General features: G+C 34.9%; 1 protein-coding gene across 1 annotated transcript; it reads right to left on the bottom strand.

Moving 5' to 3' along the window:
• Positions 1-14,843: 14,843 nt before the first annotated feature.
• Positions 14,844-17,540, bottom strand: LOC145135784 (uncharacterized). Its single transcript, XM_079070001.1, has 5 exons — positions 17,257-17,540; positions 16,846-16,885; positions 16,625-16,776; positions 16,448-16,541; positions 14,844-15,235 (listed from the first exon to the last, which is right to left on the bottom strand). Exons 2-5 carry the CDS (start codon positions 16,873-16,875, stop codon positions 15,014-15,016), a joined length of 498 nt encoding a protein of 165 aa, XP_078926127.1. The 5' UTR covers positions 16,876-16,885; positions 17,257-17,540; the 3' UTR covers positions 14,844-15,013.
• Between the last annotated feature and the right edge of the window lie 2,056 nt (positions 17,541-19,596).

Genomic DNA, 19,596 nt, shown 5'->3' with positions numbered 1-19,596 from the left:
AGTTAATAAAGAGAAAAAAAAAAGTCTAGGCGGTAGCCTGTGGTTGTGAACATACAAACAAGGACGATTCTAAAAAGTACAATTGACCATAAATTGCAAATTGACTAGTTTTACACTAATTAATAAGTTTTGTAAATAATTTAGGTATTTAATGTATGAAATAAGTAATAAATATTAATTATATATATAATAAAAATATATTAATTTAAAAATTATTCGGTTTATTCGGTTTAACCAAATTTTTAAAAATTTAACCAAAACCAAACCGAATAAAATTATACGTATTCAGTTAACCAAACCAAATTAACCAAAAACTAAATAAACCAAACATCGTTTGGTTTGGTTCGGTTATTCGGTTTTCGTTTTTTCTCCCACCCCTAATTATAAGAACTCACATGGAGAAATCAACGACACATTTACGTAGTAATATACTTTTTAGACGGTCTTAAGGGGGTAATAACTTTGTGATTTATTGGGATATACGTTTGGGTTATATATAATGAAGGACCGATAGACAGTGGAAGGTGTTATTTCCGCCTTACTTCCCTTTCATTGTTTGGATGTGGACTTAAAGTAGAATCCCACAATCGATTGTCCGTCCGATATTGATTATATATATATATATATATATATATATATATATATATATATATATATATAACATGTATGTACTAAGAAATCATAGGGTGGTATTAACATTGCATCTAGTTTACAGAGCAAACACATCTTCAGCTAATTTTACTTACGAATAAAACTACGTATTACTAAATTAAGTATGACAATTATATTTGTACTTTTGATCTTGGAACGTTTAAAGCTATAATTCAGTTTTATGGAAAATATAGGATTTTTTGGGATAGACATTATCATTTTACAAACAAACCAGTATAACCCAAAGGATCCTAAATTTGATGATTTATGATTCCTTAGTTTATACATCCGAGTTATATATAATGAAGAGCCAATAGATAGTGGAAGGTGTGATTTCCGTCTTACTTCATTTTCCTTGTTTGGATGTGGACTTAAGGTAGAATTACACAATCGACTGTCCGTCCAATCTTATTTATATATAACATGTATAAACTAGGTGATTACAGAAGAAATTTAGGAACATATTACAAAAGGTTCAACACTTAGTTACAAACTAGTATAACATAAATGACTCTTGATTGTTAATTCTATGGTTCCTTAGCTTATACACCAGAGTTATAAATAATGAATAACTAAAAGACCGGGGGATGTGTGATTTCCGCCTTACTTCCTTTTCTTTGTTTGGATGTGGACTTAAGGTAGAATCACATAATCGACTGTCCGCCCGATCTTGATGATATATAACATGTATAAACTAAGTGATCACAGAAGGAACTTGTATGGTCACATTCTTATTAAGAAAATATAGGATTTTCTGGAGGAACACACGAACATATTCAAAGAAACAAATAATATATCTTTTCAAACAAAAATGCTTATGAACTCACCAACTTAAATGTTGATACTTTTTCAAACCACTTGTATTCTCAGGAAATTAGTAGACATGTACTCTCACAGGCGTTACGAAGACGGAGCATAGTAGCATCACGTCTTATCTTTTGCTATAGTTATAATGTTAATCAAGTACTGTTTTGGACACAATGTAAACACTTTATTATCAATATAATGGTTGTTGTTGCTTTGATTGCTATTTTACATTTGTTGTGATACTATACATGAAGTCATCCACCCCCGGACGTTTCCGTCGTTCCGGTTTGGAGGTGTGACATCATGGGAGATCCAGGCACATCGATAGAAAATACCACTTCATCAGACATCGAGTAGAAGAGGTACTCCTCGTAGTAGAGAGGGTATCGTCAGAGGAGAACCCAACAGATCCCCTTACTAAGGGACTGAGTAGGGTTAAGCACTTGCAACATGCTAGGAGTATTGGGTCGAAGGACGATATTATTTTTAGTGATTAGATAGTTAATTATAAACTTGTAATAGATAAAATGTAATTGACATTTGATGATTGAATAAAGGAGTGTTATTTATGAGTAAAGTTAGTATTTTGTGTCAATTGTTTACTATTGTTTCACATTTGCATGTTTTGACTTCCAGAATAATAGGATTATTCAAATTATCCACAGTCGATCATACTTTGGAAGTAGGTAATGAGGCTAGACTTTCATGAATTGGTTTATAGATTGTCTAAGCGTTTAGACATAGCACAAGTTTGCTGCAACGTTTATGAGTGCTCTTGAAATAAGATTTGAGTATTAGATTTAACTCACGCTCATATGAATCACTTCATGGAATTTATAACAAGTGATTGTGAGACGATAATGTCATATAGTCTTTAAACCGATATATATGAGTTGTTTTTTACAAGTTGGTTGTGCATTGATAATGTGTAAACACATCAGTAACTTGATGTTATAAAATGCATTGTTGTGTATGAGTTAATGAGTAAATAGTACAAGCATATAAGTCAAAGTTTATATTTTCCTTTTATCCTAGGAGAATTAAAAGCGATATCTTGGTCCCCTCGATGATTTGGTGTTGACTTATGTGATGGGCCCGGTCAAGACTAAATTGATGTGTTCAATTAAGTTCTATGCCAAACAAATCCAAAATCGGGAAACAAACTGCTAGACAATAAGTACGACTATGTTCCATGTAATTTTCCGCATGATATCTTGAAGAACAGAGAACTGTATGATCCCTTATCTAAAGGACGCGTCATTGACTAGGTCAGAGTTCGACAACGACTTTTTGAGAGCTACGATTGCTAATCGGATTTTGAAGTTGCATTGGCAGTTATAGTTATTAGACTTATCCAAGTGGGAGACTGTTGGATTAGGTGTCTAAGCCCATAACTATAATTGGTATGTACTTGAACCGATGGTAGCATGCTCCTTTTGGGTTGCCTTCACCATAGAAATTTGATAGGATGAATTATGTGAAAAGAGGTTAATTTTGATTTATTAATATATTATAGGAATAATATATTAATTGAGAAATCATATTATTTAATTAGTATTGATCAAGAATTAATTTAGTGATCAAAAAGAGACTGATTAAATTAAAGGGACTGATTTTGCAATTATATGATAATTAAAAAGTTGGCTTGTGGAGCCTTAAGAAGAGGTGGAAGAAATTCTATGTGAATCCCACATAGATTTCGTCCAAGGAGGTCTTCTGGAAGGATCTACCAGACTACTTAAGGCCTAATCAATCAGATTAGGTTTTTGACTAAATCCCTATAAGCTCAGCTATATAAGGAACCCCTAGCACTCCTAAAATCGGCCCTATGCTTCTAAGAAAGAAACCATAGCCGGTTTTAGTGTTCCTCACCTCTCTCTCATAATCCTCCATAGCTTTTGGTGTTTGTGAGTTATTAGAGGTGTCACACTTGAGGTACTAAGCTCTTGAAAGGTCAAGATCTACAAGCTACATCAAAGAGGTATTCATCTAACTTGTTTTATGTTGTAAATCTCGAAATTGTATGCTAGATTAGGGTTCATGCATTAGATGATTAGTATTGCATGATAACTTGAGAAAAACCTAGATCCATAGCATTAGGGTTGCATGTACACCATAGGTATGTTGTAGTGCTCAAAACCCATTAGGTTCTTGATGGCGAGTTTGGTCAGCTCTCGATAGTCGATGTATATCCTGAATGATCCATCCTTCTATGTGACAACTAAATCAGAGCTCCTCGTGGAGAGAAACTTGGCCGGATAAAGCCTTTGTCAAGAAGTTCTTGGAGTTGAATCCATAGTTCTTGCATTTCTGATGTAGCCAGACGATAAGGAGATCTAACCACTGGTGTTGTACCCGTGTCACACCCCAAAACCGAGAACGGTGTAATACGTTCTGGGGTGGAGGACGTCATGTACAGTATCATAACAATGCATAATAGTAAAGACAAGCAACAACATCCATTGCATTAATATAATAATTGTAATACAAGCGTGTTCTGTACAGTTTGTTAGACACCAAAAGTATAATCAAAATAAATAGGAGTCTTGTATATGCTCCCTCTTCTCAAAATCTGCATCTGTACCTGTCTACTGATGACCTGAGAATACAAGTAATTTTGAAAGCGAGTATCAGCATAGAGCTGGTGAGTTCATAAGTATTTAGTGTCATTGCTTATATAAAAATGTTTACAACAATGTAGTATAATAACTGGTTTCAATGTTTGAAAATAGTATACTCCCTAGAAAACCCTATGTTTTCCAGTACAAAGTAGCCTTCTACCGAGACTCAATTATTTGTATATTTGTTCTTTCATAAATGCAGAGTTTTTCCCAGTGAAACTATTATTATGAAAATATAGTTTTAGACTTCATTCATATACAGAAATTGGGAAAATAATGTTTTACCCCAGCAGTGTTACTGTCGGCTTTATGTAATGAAAAATGCAGACTCCAGGTAGTATTAAATGTACAATACACCTCGGGGAGTCTGTTTTGCCTTTAATTCTTAATGTGTTAATTAAAGGTCGAAATGTGAACTCGTATGTAACCATGCTGATTGACGATCGAATAACTGATGACCCTCCAGGTCACACGTAGTATGGTGACATTTTGTCACCTCTGGGCCTAGTTGGCTCGGACTGTAGCTAGCAGTCGGGATGTGGGAGTGTCTGTCCCGTATAGATCTATACACATAATGCCCGCTCTCCCTTCAGGAGACTCTGGTTACACGGTGATAGCACAATGAAGTGTCGTATCGAGATGTAGTATGTCACATTCTATTTTAGTATATTCTCTCGTATGTCGTATAATGTACTTTCTGGTATAATGTATAGAGTGTTCTCTTGTATAGCATATAGTATTCTCTTTGTATAGTATTTAGTATTCTCTTTGTATAGCATTTAGCATGTATTGACTCATAACTGTGCTGACTCTGGTAGTTGTCTTGGCCATAGTAGTAATGAGTAGTAATCCTTAACTATACCTATTATAGTTAAATAGTAATGTTGGTTGCATGCCTTTGATACACAAAGGCACTGAACTGAAATGAAGACTTTTATATCTAACACAAATATAGATGATATATAACTAAGAATTCAACGACAGTCGGACAAATAACAAAATACCCTAAGCCCACAATCAAACAAGAACAGGAAGTAAGGTGAGCTATTAGTCCTAAGTCCTTCAAGTCTTACTTATATATATATATATATATATATATATATATATATATATATATATATATATATATATATATATATATATATATTGGTGTAGATATGGTTTGGGAATAAAAGAAGTTTAAAAGAATTTGGAAATAGTTTTATAACAATTTAATACGAAAAGGAGTTTGATAAACATTTGAAGCAGTTTTGTTGGCAAATCAATTGAAAATATAGAAAATCCGTTTGGTTACAAGTTATAAATCACATGTGATTGATACTATAACTTGTTTGATTCAACTTGCATTCCCCCCCCCCCCCCATAAAGCATTTAAAAACATTTAAAAGGTTAATTTAAGGGGTATGAACTCACCTGCAGTGAGTAACTCGAATGAAAGATCGATGTAGGATTGTCGGGTGTCAATTGAGGTCTTGAGCACGAACGAATCCTATTTTTCATGTAATAACGCATATATGAATACATTTACTGTATATAACCACTATAAGTGATAGGGACACGCCTTAGGGACATAAAAACACTTAGAATTAAGTGTTACCAACGCCTATGGTTGCACATAAGGGGTGTATGGCCCTATATTGGAGTGTAAGGCCACAAAAACATGGATTTTGTGTGTGTACGGCCAAGCCTGTGTGCGGCCGCACACTCACTATGGAGTGTGTCAAAAACGTGGTTCCAAGCCTTTGGGACGTTCTAGTGAAGGTGTTTTGACCATTGCTTAGCCGGATTGGGAGTTTGAGGCCATTTTGGACCCTTAAAAGGGTGTGTGCGGTTGCACATGGCGTGTGCGGTCAGGTGTGTGCGGCCAGGACTGTGTGCGGCCGTACACACTCCTACAATGTGTCCAAATCGATTTTCCAAGGCTTTGTGATGTCCTAAGGAGGTGTTTTGGTCGATGCTAAGCTTTGGGTGAGTGTTTAAGCCCATTTTAGGACCAAAAGATGTGTGTGTGGTCACACATGATGTGTGTGCGGCCGTACACACATGAAGATCATCTAAAATGATGATTTCATGGATCAAACTCGAGGCAAAGACTTTCTAACGTGTTGTAGTAAAGATCTAAGGGTCTTTACTTACTTGTTTTAATGATTGGAGAGGAAAACTTGAAGGACTCTTGAGAGAGAAATGTTCCAGCTTCAAGGAGTGTGAAAAGGGTGTGAGGTTGTCTTGGGGTCCTTTATATAGGCTAGAGAGTGAGGCTGGGAGGGTGTGCGGTCGGCTGTGTGCGGCTGGCTGGCCGCACACACCTTGCAAGGTGTGTTTGGCCCGATTTTGTGATGTTTTACACATTCTAACCCTCCCTAAGACTCATATCTCGATTGTATTAAGCCTAAAGCACTTTATATGGACCCAAAACCTATTACAAAATAGAAAAACGAGGCTAACTTTGATTAAAAAAAATGAAGAATGTACAGGTTAGGAATTTCGGGTTGTCACAACCCGGGATCAGGTCGATTCAGAATTTAACCTGTCTGACTGGAGGTACTCCAGGGATATCCTCTGGAAATACGTCCGGGTAATCGAACATTTGCAGTATGTCTTTGATTTCCTTACCCTTGTCTTTCTTATCCACCACGTGGGCCAAGAAAGCGAAGCATCTCTTCTGCAATGCATCCTTGCCTTCATGCAAGTGATGACTCTTAGATTCTTTCCTAATTTGTATATATAAATCACAAGGGCTCTGTCGTTGGGAAGGGGTAGTCGAATGGATTTTTCGTATCATAAGATCTTTGTTCGATGAAGTGATAACCAAACTGTTATGCTACATAAGTAATTTCATACTTAAAAATGGTTTTGAAAGCAACCAAGCCCATGGTTGTAGTGATATATATATATATATATATATATATATATATATATATATATATATATATATATATATATATACTAGTTAATGTTTATAGTGAGTCTTATAACCGAGCTATGTGACTGAATGTACCCCCTACAACGCTTCATTGGACGTTGTAGTAAAAATTGTAGACACCTATCACCCGCTTCAATTGAATGGACGAGGGTTGTAGCTAGCAACCGCAGGTGGGGGTGCCAACCCCGTATAGATCTATACATATGTATCTCGCTACGAAGATTAACGGTTATAGTAGCGTGGATATGCTAAGTGTTTAGACTCAGCTAATGAATAATGTAGCGTCTCACTAAAAATTCTTTAACTAAAAAGTTCGTAAATAACTCTCAACCCTAACTTACATTGTGGGTAAGTTCTAGACATAATGAATATCGTTATATAAGGTTTATAAAAGCTGAGTATGTTTGACATATATATATATATATATATATATATATATATATAAGTGTAATGTGCTCGCTTTTATAAAAATGAACGTTTCAAATTATTGAGCATATGTACATGTATAAACGTGGTGTACTTAAACATATAAATACACATGCTTAATAATAGCTTGAATCCTTGAAATACTACAGAGTTTCATAGCGTACTTGTTATAATATGAAATTTCACATAAAAATCATATAATTTTGTATCGTATAGTATTTGTTGTGTGAAATGGTTATTTCACAATAAAATAACCATAATACGTATACGATTTTTTAAAGAGTTGGAATAACGTAACATGGGAATTATAGTTGTGTGTTTTTGCCCCTTTACGATTTTTTTGAGCTAATTCGGGCAATGGTAAAGGATCAGGCATACCCCAATGGGTGGGTTGTGTTTCTTTATAATTGGGAAATTAATAAGGAAACTTTTCCTATTGTGCTTTTCGGGGTTGTGGTAAGGGATCAATTTCCTCTTCTCCATCTTCATAATCATCCCCATCAAATTCAATGTAAATTTGAATATGTTCCACTGGCTCTCCATGTGTAACTATATTACCGTCATCAACCAACGTCATTAGTTTTGCCTCATCATTCGCAGATTCATCAACATCAACAGTAAGGTCATCCTGAACAACAACCTTACTTTTAAACCTATAATCAACCCCATGTATAGGGTCCTTGTAAGAAGGAACATGATTGGTTGTCATAGGTAATAAATTACAAATGTGGTTACTTCCAACACCGGAAGAACCATTTCCGTAACGATTTTCCCCAGGAAATCGATTAGTACCACTATCAATAACATTATTAACAACATAAAATTATACTGTGTTGGGAGGCATAGTAGTAACAAAACTAAGAAAATATCTAACATCACTATCGTCAAGAATCATCATAACTATATTTGATCAAGGACATTGAAAAGATAGACGAATTTGATTTGTGTGTAACCTGAACTTGGAAGCAACCAAAGTAACTAACCCAATGAAGTCTATATCACTGGTTATATCTACACCAAAGAGTGTGTAATTCAGAGCAAGATACTGCATAAATCCGTCCATATGCTGTCATTGCCCTCCACTAGAAACTAGAACTCGGAAAAAACTCGTATACGTACTCATTTTGGAATGTTTTTCGAAAGTATCGAATACACAAATATATTAAAAACACAAATGTATTGCGTATTTAGAAGAAAAAAAACTAATTCTATCTCTCAGGCACGTCACTCCGAAATTTACTGCTGTTTCGGACGTCAGTCCGGAATACACTTTTCCAGTCCGGAAGGTACGGAGTGTCAGATTCCGAACCTCATCCCCACCAACCGGCAACCCCTCCGGAACAATATCATAAATACTAAAAAATATCTTGTTCCGGATCGTACCTCCGGAACAAACCATCCTACTCCGGAACAAGTGAATATTTTACCAAAAAAATATTGGTTAGTTTTGTTAAAATAGTCGTTTATAAGGGTTAGATTACTCAATTTCCTTATAAAAAACTTATTTATATAATATATATATATATATATATATATATATATATATATATATATATATATATATATATATATATGATAAAATTTGTGTAAAACTTGAATAAATATGTGGTTTATACAATACGTATTAAAATATATATATAATTACTTTTTAGAAAAATATAAATACTTTTAAAAGCGTATTTTTTTAGTCTACTCGGTATAGGCAACGCCCTATGGCGTTATGCTGATTTGGCAGCTCCCAGAACGGCGTCATAACACCGGAACACCGCCCCCCTCTCATGTTATTTGGTGTTAGGTTAAGAATCAACCAATCAAAAGTCATTATCTCACTCTCTCTCTAACTCTCTTTGTATCTCTTAACATGTTATAACATGTTATAACATTTGCACACCATTTCCTACATAAATCAAATGGTGTTAAAGATGACATGGCGTTGACAAATTTTGGGTATGATAACATGTCTTAACATGTTGCCCACACCCACCAGCCTTAGCTTTAAAAATATATGTTAACATTCATAATAATAATAATAATAATAATAATAATAATAATAATAATAATGATAATGATAATAATAACAACAACAACAAAATAATCAATAGTAATCCAAATAATATTGTAATAATAATCAATTTTATATGTTATATTTAAAGATTTAGAGAATTGTACACAAAAATAGCGGTGAGCAAAACCGAAACCAAACCAAAACCGACAAAACCGAAACTGAGAAATCAAAACCGAACCCAAACCATTGGGTTTGGGTTGAAATTTTTAAAAACCGAAAAATGGGTTTTGGGTTCAGTTTTAGTACTTAAAACTAAAACTAACCCATAGGAACCTACCCAGCCCATTGGGTTGAACCCGACTTAAAACCGACTCGTCCGATATTATATTATTAAATTTATTATATATTTTAATAAAATAGAAAATATATACCATTTATTTGTTTTTGTTCCATCGGAAAATAGAAAGTGGAAAAAACCTAATGAGATCTCGTTCTCTTCACTCTTTCGCCTCAGGCCACAAGCCCTAAACTCTTTGGTCTTCACTCTTGTTGTCTTTCTGCCTCGCAATTTTCGATTTCGCATTGCCGGCTTGTCGCACACTCGCAAGTCACACCAGTGCACTATAGTGGTCGACGGTGCAGTGGTGGCTGGTGGTGAACGTCAGTAGAAAACTGAAGGAACGAAGAAGGAAGGTAGCAAAAAGTAGAGGTGAGCAAAAACCGCACCGCAACTAAAATTAACCGCAAGAACCGCTCAAACTGCAACCGATAAACTGCAACCGCAATAAAAACCGATGGTGAGGTTTTTAGTTTTTCAAAAACCGCAAATTTGCAGTGGGATACGGTTATTAGTTTTCAGAAACTGCAAAAAAAAACTGCACCGCACATCATATATTATATACAATTTTTTTTATTAATTATTAATATATTAAATACTAAAAATAAGGCAAGTTTCATTAATGAAAGAAGGGTAAAAATCTAGAAAACAAAAATGTTGGTTTTTTGTTATGTTTAATTTTTGAAAATGGCGAAATTTGACAATTTTAAGATATTTATTGTTAATTACTAGTGATTTGACGTTTTTAAGATATTAGTTGTTTGTGATTTAAGTTAGTTGCCTTATACCTTATGGTTTTTTTATTAATACAAGTAATATGTTTGAACTCTTAAAACCGTTTTGAACTCTAAATTGCGGTTAAAAACCACACAAAATAACCACACCAAATTTATGCGGTTAATAACCGAAACACAAAAAAACACAACAGCACCGCAAAAATAACCGTCTAACCGCACCGCAAAAATAACCGCACCAAACGGTTTTGAAAATGGATTAACCGCATTTGTGGTTAGTGGTGAGGTTTTAGGTAATAACCGCACCGCGCTCACCCCTAGCAAAAAGCCAAAGACAAGTAATTGAAGATAGAATTCATTTCTCCGGCAGCAAAATCGACAAGTAAACCTTCTTTTAATCTTTTCTTAGTTCTAACTTCTAAGTTCTTAGTTTCAAACATGTTGAGTTTTTTTTTTCAGTTTTTTCATATATGTAAGGCTGATTTTACACATTTGTATGAGTTTTTTCACATCTTTATCATATTGACATATTGTAATGCTGATTTGCTACTGCTGTATGCCTAATTAATTTATTATTGTTCACTGATTAGTTAAATATTAACGGTTATAATTGTTCAATGTTTACTGTTACAACTTACAATGCTGGTAATTTAGCTTGAATCTGATTTGCTTTCATAATATGAAATTGTCATGTGTTTGTTTTCATAATCTGGAGTTTTATTTTTATTTATGTTCTATTCATGATTCATTGATTTTTTTTTCAATCTGTTAATTTATTTCACTATCACAACTTTACAATGCAGATAATTAATCTTGAATCTTTTTGTTAATACTTTAAGTTTAATGTGTTTAATTGATCTTCTATGTTATTTGTTTTTAATGTAGATGGAAGGATCTCAAAAAATAGTTGATGAGGCTGAAAGTAGAAGTAAGCAATCTAATCTGGGTCCACCAATTGTTAATGTCGAGGAAGATCAAGAAGTTAGTGAAAATAAGATGGTGGTCAAAATGGTTCTTGGGTATGGAAGCATTTTTATAAAAACAAGATAGATAGGACTTTGAACAAAGTGAAATGCCTATATTCTCCAAAGTTGATGTGTGCACACACCAAGAAGAATGGTACGAGTTCAATGAGAAGTCACTTAAAACTCTATTGTGTAAATTCTGCGGTTTATGATCCTAAAGGCAAGTCCGGTGATTCGAAAAAACAATCTTTGTTGAGTTTCAAAAAATCAGGAGAATCGGGGGCTAATTCTTTGGAAGTTCATTCCTTTAGCCAAGACAAGTGTAGGAAATCATTAGCCCGTATGTGTGTAAAAGACAATCAACCATTTAATGTAGTTGACGATGAGGGATTTAGGGAGTTTGTATCAGACTTACAACCTCTATTTAAATTTCCATCAAGGTGGACTGTCACAAGGGGTTTTTTGAAGTTATACAAAGAAGAGGAGTCTCAACTTAAGAATGTTTTAAAAGTTCAAGTTGTCTCAATTACCACTGATATTTGGACATCCATACGAAAACACTAATTACAGTTGTCTAACGACACATTAGGTTGATGATGAGTGGGTTTTTAGGAAGAAAATTCTAAATTTTTGTAAAATTGCAAATCACAAAGGTGTGACTAAAGGAAAGTTAGTTTATTCATGCTTACATAATTGGAGCATTGAGAAAGTGTTTATAGTGACTGTGGATAATACTTTTTCTAATGATGGGACAATTAGGTATCTAGCGACCATGCTTAGGGGATCTCGTTCTTTTTTGGATTGCAAGTACTTGCATTTGAGGCGTTGTGCTCACATTATAAATTTTGTGGTTAAATACGGGTTAGAAGAGCATTTTGATTCCATCGAAAAGATCTGAAATGTTATAAAGTATGTGAGGTCATCGGGTGCTAGGGCTGTTACTTTCAAATAACATGTTGAAAAAGTGAAGATAAAATGTACTAAGAAACCATGCCTCGATGTAGAAATAAGATGGAGTTCAACGTTTTTGATGTTGGAGACGGCGGAAAAATATGAGGTTGCGTTTGATAAGTATCTTATGAAGTATGCTATATTTAATTTTTTTATAATTTACATACTTACGTTTTAATTTGTTTTTATTTTTATTACAGACTAATTGCGGTTGATATTGGTTTCAAAACTTATTGTGGGAATGAGGATGATGGTGAGGGGAGTACAAGAAAAAGAAGAAGACATGAGAAAGTTGTGGGGGCTCCCGATGCCGACGATTTGGAGGTTGCTAGATATTTTTATTTTATATAATTTACTTCAAATGTGAAATCTAATGTGCTTGGAAACTAATATTGTTTTATTATTTTGTTAGATTTTTATCGACTATTTGAGGATATTTTTCAATGTCACAAAAAAGATTTATGGGTCTAAGTAATTTAAAGCCAATTTATTTTTTAGTGAACTTGTGACAGTGCAAGCAAGCATTACCAAAATGTGTGCAAGCATAGACGAGAAAAAGAAACGAATGGCAATATCGATGAAAGAAAAGTATGATAAATATTGGTACAACATTGATAATATAAACTTCTTGCTTCATGTTGCGGTGGTTTTAGATCCCCGCAATAAGATGTGATATCTAGAGTATTGCGTAGAGTTGATTTATGGCAAAGATTTTGTCAAAACAAAAAATATTTTGGAGCGTGTCAATAAGACATTGATGGAGTTGTTTGAACACTTCAAGAACAAAGCACGGAGAGAAAGATGTGAAAAGACAATGGATTTATCATCTTCTAGACAGACAACTGGTTATTTTGATGGTGGGGATGGAGTTGATTTGGAAGATGATTTTGCAAGGTTTTTGGAACAACGTGGGAAAGGGGTTAATAAAACAGAGGTTGAAGTTTATTTGTCGAAATGGAATGGAAAAGTGGGCGGAGGATTTTCATATTTTAAATTGGTGGAAACTTAATTCCATAAATTTTCCTGTACTTTCTCAAGTTGCGAGGCATGTTTTAGGAATGCTGATCTCTAGCGTAGCATCATAGTCGACATTTAGAGTTGGCGGGAGGGTGATTGATGCAACTAGAAGCTCCCTTACGGAGAAGACCGCGAAAGCTCTGATTTGTACACATGATCGGATACGTTCCAGTCCAATTAATATTCAATTTAATAACATGACGGTTGCATATGTGGTAGAATTGGAAGAGAAGTTGGAGAAAGTAGAACTTGGTAAGTATTTTTGCATAATTTTAAGTTTATAATTCAATACTAACCTTTTTTTTGTAGATAAATTGGGAAATGATGAAATGATTCACATGGATGAAGATTGAGGATTGGAGATTGAACTTGGTTGTAATGAAAAATTCAATTTAGTTGTTTTTAATTTAAACTTGGTTGTTTGGTACTAGTTTTTGTTTCTAAAAACTTGTTAAAGTTTGTTGTTTGTTAAACTTGGTTGTTGTAAATTTTTAGCAACATACTTTTGATGTTGTGTTGGTGTTGTAATTGGTTTTTTTTAATCTAGGTTGTTAATTTTGTTTCATTTTTTAAGTTATAAAAATTTGCTAAAAAAAAGGTTACAACCCAAAACACATCGGGTTAAACCCAAACCCCATGGGTTGAACCCAAAACCGATGAAACCGACCCACAAACCCAGAAACCGAAACTGACTTAAAACCGAACCCAACAAGTTCTTAAACAGTTAAACCCAGAAACCGAAATTTATAGGTTGGGTTCAGTATTACCCTAAAACTGACCCAACCCGACCCATGATCAGCCCTACACAAAAACATTCTAGCTTAGTGGTAAGGTGTTTAAAGGAGTGTGGAAGGCACAAATGATAAGGTGTTTAAAGGAGTGTGGGAGGCACAAAGGAGTTGCTAGGTTTGAATCTTGCAACTCACATACTTCTTCCAAGCCTCTCATATTTTAAGCAAAGGGAACACGCGCCTAGTCAGCATCCTTGCCATTGTCCACATCAGCAAAAAATGCATACGTGGCTGTCTGCCATTGTCCATGTCAGCGAAAATGCATACATGGCTGTTCAGTTTCTTGCCCCTAAAAAGGGAATATGTGCAAAAATTAAACAAAATATCTAGCTTTAATGAACCGAAAAGTCACAAAAGGGTAAATCCAAATATTTTTTGAAAACTTAAAGGCTTTTATGACATTTGTCTTAATTTATTTGATGGAATCATCATAAAGTCATTTCTTTTTATTACATGTTTGTATATTATTATTTTTTTATTAGGGCAAGACACTTTGGAAACACCACCTAAAGAGAGCAATTTACTTTGAGATATGTTTTTTATGAAGATTATTTTTTCAAGTTTTTAAACTTAGGACTATGTTAACAATAGCTACATACTTTAATATGCAACATATGAAAGCTGAAAAGTGGATACTCCTGTTTTCGGTACAAAACAAGGCATGATGGAAGTTTTACATAAACATTTCAAGTTACTACCGGTATACCATAAAATGCATCATCAATTGTATAGACAGTTATAAACAATGAAGAATAATTAAACCCGTTCACCAAATGGGTATTACATTACGCAGGCCCAAGAACTGAATCCACTGCTGCCACGTCGTCTTCTCCAAATTGCAATCCAAATCCGGTATTAAAAGGCACTCCAAAGGCGTGGAGACTTTGATTAATATTGTTAAGTACATCTTGAAGACCAGTGTGGACCTGATTGGCTTGATCTGGTCCCAACCCAACATTCGCAAAGAATGCATTCAATTCCTCAAGCACATTGTTAAAGAGTTGCATCTGAAAATAAAAATAAAATAATAATATTAGATAAAATAATAACATAGAGAAGAAATTACAGCTAGATATTCATGTTTTCATTAGTATATTATAACTACTTTTACTAACACTTCAACTCATCTAAGGTTATTATTAACATGCAGTGGACTAATAACTTTATTGTTTCATTTTACTACAAAAGATGCAAGAAATCTTATTTTACAGTTTAGCCCTTAATTCAAATAAATTACAACAATTAAAGTAGGATGATATTAAACAAATAAAAAAGAAACATATAAACTTATATTTTTTACTCAAACTGTGATTTGTTTCTTTTACACACAAACAGGAACACACATATCACACACACACAAACATGCATACACAGTAAAGTAACAAAAATTGAGATATTTTGTGAAATATAGCATCCGAATTTCATAGCAATGTGCTTTCGGTTTTTCTCAAATATACCATCCCACTTTCATTTTCTGTTTTGCCAAAAAAACAACGTATTTCCATATTTTGTCAAATATAGCATCCTACTTTTGTTTTTTGTTCTGTCTAATATAGAAAAATTAAATAGTATGCTATATTTTACAAAAACTGAAAGTACATGTTGGGGCAGAAATGGTATTTTCACAATTAATTTTTCAATGATTTAAGTACCGACTTTCATAGCAATGTACTTTTAGTTTTGTCACAAATATAGAATCCTACTTCCATTTTCTGCTTTGCCAAAGAGCAATGTAATTCCATATTATGTCAAATATAGCATCTTATTTAACTTTTCTATATTAAACAAAAGTAGGATGCTATATTTGACAAAATATGGAAGTACATTGCTTTTTTGACAAAACAAAAAATAGAAGTGGGATTCTATATTTGTGACAAAACTAAAAGTACATTGCTATGAAAGTCAGATGCTATATTTCACAAAATATCTTAATTTTTGTTATATTTTTTGACAAAAAGTAACAAAATTTAAAGATATTTTGTGAAATATAGCATCCGACTTTCATAGCAATGTGCTTTCTGTTTTTGTCAAATTACGACCCCACTTTCATTTTCTGTTTAGCCAAAAAACAATGTACTTCCATATTTTATCAAATATGGAAGGACATTGCTCTTTGTCAAAGCAGAAAATGAAAGTGGGGTCGTAATTTGACAAAAACAGAAAGCACATTGCTATGAAAGTCGGTATTAAAATCATTGAAAAGTTAATTGTGGAATTACCAAGCCTTGCGCAAAGTGTGAAACATCAAGTACTAGTTGTAAAGTGTGCAAGTTATCTTCAAGGTCTTCGAGAAGATACTGAAAACTTTCAAGCCTGATAAATTAAAAATATAACTTTATTAGTTAATAATATAAAAAATATTAATTAAGATTCAAAAACCATTTATGTTTACATACCAAAGAATTCTGGTAAAAAGTCCAGTGCACCTAACTCGTAGTCGAGCAATTTCAAATTCGTTGTTTGTTGCAAGGGATCTCAACCTTATAGTTTCAACTCTTCCATGAATAGTGTTACTTAAGTTAGTAGCATCGGCATGACGCCCTTGGATCTGAATTTCAACCACATTGTTTGTATTTTTATTTAAAAAAAATTATGATGATTAAATGAAACAAAATACCTCTTGAATCATATCAGCAATATTAGCCATTTCTAGTTCACTGTTGTAACACCAAAATAATTAAATCAATATCATATTACATATCAGATTTATAGAGTATAGACAGATTACAGATTACATATGTCAGCACATATCAGATTTATTTCTTAGCCATCTTCAGCAATGCATATGACAGGTTACATGAAGCAAAATAAACCAGAAAAACTATGGAGTCCTTAAAAGAATAAATCAGAAAAACCATGGAGTCATTGACAGAATAAGCTTCATGAAGCACATATCAGCAATGTATATCAATATATCAGCAATGGAACATGAAACACATGGAGTCATGAACAGAGTAAGCTTAAAAAACTAAGATGTATTCGGAATTTAGACATGGGAATGTTGGGAATCTCAAAAATTAAAAATGACCTGATGGGGAAGATCTGTGCCGTCGCCGGTGCCGCTAAGGAGTGGAGGCTAGAAAGTGGAAACGGGAGAAACGGAGGCGTGGAGCTGGCTGCTGGAGTTTCGAGCTCTTCTATTCCCGCCGTGTTGATTTGACGGTGAGGGTGGGGTCTGCACCGCTGAGGATACAAAGGTCGACGGCGATTGCTCTTGGATAGTAGAAAGCGAGAAGAGAAGAGTGAAGAGGAGCACGGCGTTGTTTCATCTCTTTAGAATCGTGATATCTAATGAGTTTACATGATCTAGGGTTAAGGGTGAAATTGAGTAATCTAATATTTTTAAATTAAAATTTTTATTTAGAAAAATGACAGCATCCATTCCAACCCGAATTCTTAGTGAACCTGTGTCCTTTTTGACAGAAATGGTCCTCTGTCTATAGATATATGTTTAAATTCGTTTTTAGGGTCATTTTATGCAATATCCATATTTTTTGTGGACACGTGTTGCTTTTGCCTTTGCTATTTCTTCTTTACCTTATCTCCATCAGTCTCCAGATCCTTCCATACCGCCTCTCTGAAATATCGCACCTCACCGTCTCCTTTACTTCTACTGCTTCTTTTCTCCATATAATATCGCACCTGACTATCTATCGAGCAACTACAGTAGTCGCGACGTTTTTCGGTGGTGGTGCAGCCACAACCACTAACTTCTAGACTCTTTTGCTACTACTATTTCTGATTTTCGACTTCAGATGTTTATGTTTGAAACATTGTTTTGAAGGATTTTTGAAGGTGGTGATTAAAGGTTAGCTCTTATGTTTCGTATTTTGGTGTTCTCACGGTTACCGGAAGCAACAAAATCAGATTAAGGGAGAGAAATTGAAAGAAAAAGGGTATAAATCGAAAGGATATAGGTAATTAATTATCTCATATTTTGAAACTTAAAATTCATAGATATGATTAATTATGACCCGTCGACTTTGGAGAACAACAAAGGAGATGAGAGTCGGCAATAGTGTTGCCCGGTTCCCCTCGCCAGCGCCTCCGCCTCCGCCACCCGGATATAGGGGTACGTCTGAAGCGGCGACGTACCTTTAACTGCATAGAATCCATTAAGGTGGTTAGTTATTAATAATGAATCGACATATACCTGAAGATCCTTACTCTGAAGATCCTTGGCCAGTTGAGCCCCATGATCAGTGTTTCATACTCTACTTCATTGTTAGTTACATGGAATTCAGAACTAACTGTCTGGGGTAGGATGTCCCCATGCGACGATTTTAGTATGATCCCAAGGCCTGCTCCTCTAAAGTTGGACCTCTAAAGTTGGATGCTCCATCTGTAAAGATGTAACATCCGGATACCCATGTATCTTATTTTTAGTGTTGTTAGTGAATTTTAGAGAGGGACTCGGCGAGTAGGCGCTCTGACTCGCCGAGTAGAATCGCGCATTGACAGCCTGGATTTAATGAATGGACTCGGCGAGTCCATGCGTGGACTCGGCGAGTCCGCGCTGTTAAATGAAGCCCTAATTTTCGGGGCTTGTGCCCTATTTAAAGGCCCTTATGGCCGTCATTTGAGGCCACCTTGTTCCAGAGAAACCCTAGAGAGAGTGAGGAAGGCTTGAGTGTAAGAAAGGGCTTATAATCTTCATTTTGGGGTGGTTTTTGCTAGAAAAAGAAGAGAGGATCCATCTAGAACGTGAAGGGAGCTTGGATTGGAGCTAATCATCTTGAGATATTGTCTCTGGAGGTATAATTCCTTCTATTTCGTGTTGATATGATAGATTTCATGATTTTAGGGTTTTTACCTCCCTTTTATATAAGATCTAGTGAGTATGAGGTCCCCTTTGTGTTGATAATATCAGATCCGGACCTTGAGAGGCCCCTAGAGTCACTACCTTCTAGCTTTTTGCAAGCAAATAAGCAATTAGCGACTAGGTTGCCATTTCTAGTGATATTTCTCCATTTGAGGCTTGATATGGGTTGCATGCACGTAAAGGTTGCACCTTTACGTGACTTTTGAATGATAGAAGGATGGATCTACTGTTTGGTGAAGCAGATCTGACCTCAAGAGATCTTTTGAGAGTTTTCATGGGAGGAACTCGCCGAGTCCATAAGGGACTCGACGAGTCGAGTCGGGTTGCCCCATGACTCGCGACCTGTGACGACCCATGGAGTATCGGGTTGACTCAGCGAGTCAAGAGAGGATCAGGGGCGAAGAGGGCAGGCGTGTACTCGCCGAGTCACCCGAGTGCACTCGGCGAGTCGGGTCAAAGTGTGGCCGTTGACTTTCGTTGACTTTTAGGGTTTCGGTCAACAGTTGGACTTTTGAGTCAAAGAGGGGTAAAATGGTCTTTTACCCT

Source organism: Lactuca virosa, chromosome 9 (assembly GCF_052849685.1).
Source record: "Lactuca virosa cultivar CGN04683 chromosome 9, Lactuca_virosa_CGN04683_v6, whole genome shotgun sequence".
Lineage (NCBI taxonomy): Eukaryota > Viridiplantae > Streptophyta > Magnoliopsida > Asterales > Asteraceae > Lactuca > Lactuca virosa.
Note: the sequence above shows the minus strand (reverse complement) of the source record. Positions and strands in the feature narration are given on the sequence as shown.